This window comes from Nannochloropsis gaditana (assembly GCF_000240725.1).
Source record: "Nannochloropsis gaditana CCMP526 unplaced genomic scaffold scaffold994, whole genome shotgun sequence".
Lineage (NCBI taxonomy): Eukaryota > Eustigmatophyceae > Eustigmatales > Monodopsidaceae > Microchloropsis > Microchloropsis gaditana.
Genome location: NW_005802959.1, coordinates 1 through 1,750, shown reverse-complemented (window position 1 = coordinate 1,750; position 1,750 = coordinate 1). Strand labels below are relative to the sequence as shown.

The 1,750-nt window shown below is 49.0% G+C and overlaps 1 protein-coding gene across 1 annotated transcript; it reads left to right on the top strand.

The window, feature by feature from the left end:
• Window positions 1-230: 230 nt before the first annotated feature.
• On the top strand, window positions 231-944 carry NGA_0082802 (uncharacterized protein; the record flags this gene model as incomplete). Its single annotated transcript, XM_005852722.1, has 2 exons — window positions 231-384; window positions 638-944. Exons 1-2 carry the CDS (start codon window positions 266-268, stop codon window positions 942-944), a joined length of 426 nt encoding a protein of 141 aa, XP_005852784.1. The 5' UTR covers window positions 231-265.
• Between the last annotated feature and the right edge of the window lie 806 nt (window positions 945-1,750).

The window sequence follows — 1,750 nt, the reverse complement described above, 5'->3', positions numbered from 1 at the left end:
GGCTACGCGCGCACATGAAGCGTTTGAAATCTAACGTAGCCTTCCAGTGTGTAACCTTTATGACCTGTTCATGAAGAGACGTGCAGCGACCTAACTGTTTTTCACGCGGGCACACACCTCGTGTGCCCCTAGTTCAACATGTAGCGAGTTGCTGCCCGTATCGATGTCTTGTTCTACACTAGGTACTCTTCCCAATCTAACACCATCCACTCAATGCGTTGATATTTCTTCGACAGTCACAAAGAAAAAGCGGCCAAGATTCATCATGGGTGGCTTTCGCCTTCACATGTTGGCTATGGCTGTGATGATTGCCGGGGCTGTGTTGAGTGATGCTGCAAAAGAGGCCAGCCGCGGTGATGCCCAAGGTATCCACCCCCACCTTCGGTAAGTAGACATGTGTCAGTTATACTGCAATAGATGGCTGTATAAGTCCTTGTTATGAATCAGAGAGTTTTGGAAGCTGTCTCGTTCCTCCTTTGTGCTATGCCGCTTTGCATGAATCAAGTTCAACGCATTCATGTGTACATTGCCCTTCTTCCCGCAGGAAACGTGCCTTACTTCTGCCGCCTCGTGATGTGTACGCTATGACCCTTACAAACTCTTTGGCAGTGCCCGTTAACTCGACTTTCACCTTCAGCAAAGGTATCACCAACTGGCTCATGATCGAGAAAAAACACCTCCAACCGGGAATGTCATTTACTTCCGGTCCGTTCGAATACAAGGAGGGCAATGCCACCTTTCAGTATATCCTCCGCACGGTCAAGGCCAAGTACTGGCCGGCTGGCGCGAACTACTCGGGCCAGGAGGCACTCTGGCTCGATTCACCTTTTTCTGGTGTCACGGGCATAACACCCCTACTGGAAGCAGAACTTACACCCAAGGGAGACGACAGCACGCGGCAGCATATGGGCGCCCTCGTTCTCAAAATACCCACGGCCGCATAGAAGCATGACGATGACTTTGAAAAAAGATAGGAAGCACGAGTGGTTGATGTGCACGTGTGGACTGTCTGTTTACCAAGGTTAGCGATGTAGGTGCCGGGGGAAAGAATTGATGAAAGCCTGTGCAAACCCAAAAACGAGGCGACACGTCGCCTCGATGTTAGCAAGAACGAGAGTAATGATCGGGGGAAGCAAGCTTAGCTTCCGATAGCCGAGACGAAGCGTTGTGGAATATCAGTGCAGTAACTATACCCAGCTGTAATCGATGACGTAAAATGGCGGGGAGTCACAGATATCTTAGAAGGGTTTTTGTTACTCGTGTTACTGTAGAATGTACAATCTGCCTCCCTTTTGCGGTGCATTGGATTTCAAAGTAAAGTCTGTATTACAGGAATAAGTAAATTTGCTGGAATTTAAAGGCTTCCCGCGTACACATTAGGGCAATAATGCGAATCAGAGAATGGTGACGTAGTCATGGAGGCCGGGGCTCCTTACTTTCTTCATGAAACAGGTAGCTTTACATCATATCCTCGTCGACACGAGCCGTCGTCCACATTCAGTCACCCTTGCTCACCCCGGACATAAAGTTTACGTATCAACATAATAAGTATGGCTTTTTCTCCCTGTTTTGTCTGAACCCTCTGTGACCAAATTTCCGGGGCCATAAGAATAAGTCTCTCATCGCATTATCCGGTGCTGGCCTACAAAACCTCTGCAGACCAACGCTGATACCTTCGTACAGGTTATACAAAATACACCTCCATGTCCATCACAGCCGGCGATGCGTCCTCTCCCAACCCCCCCCCTTT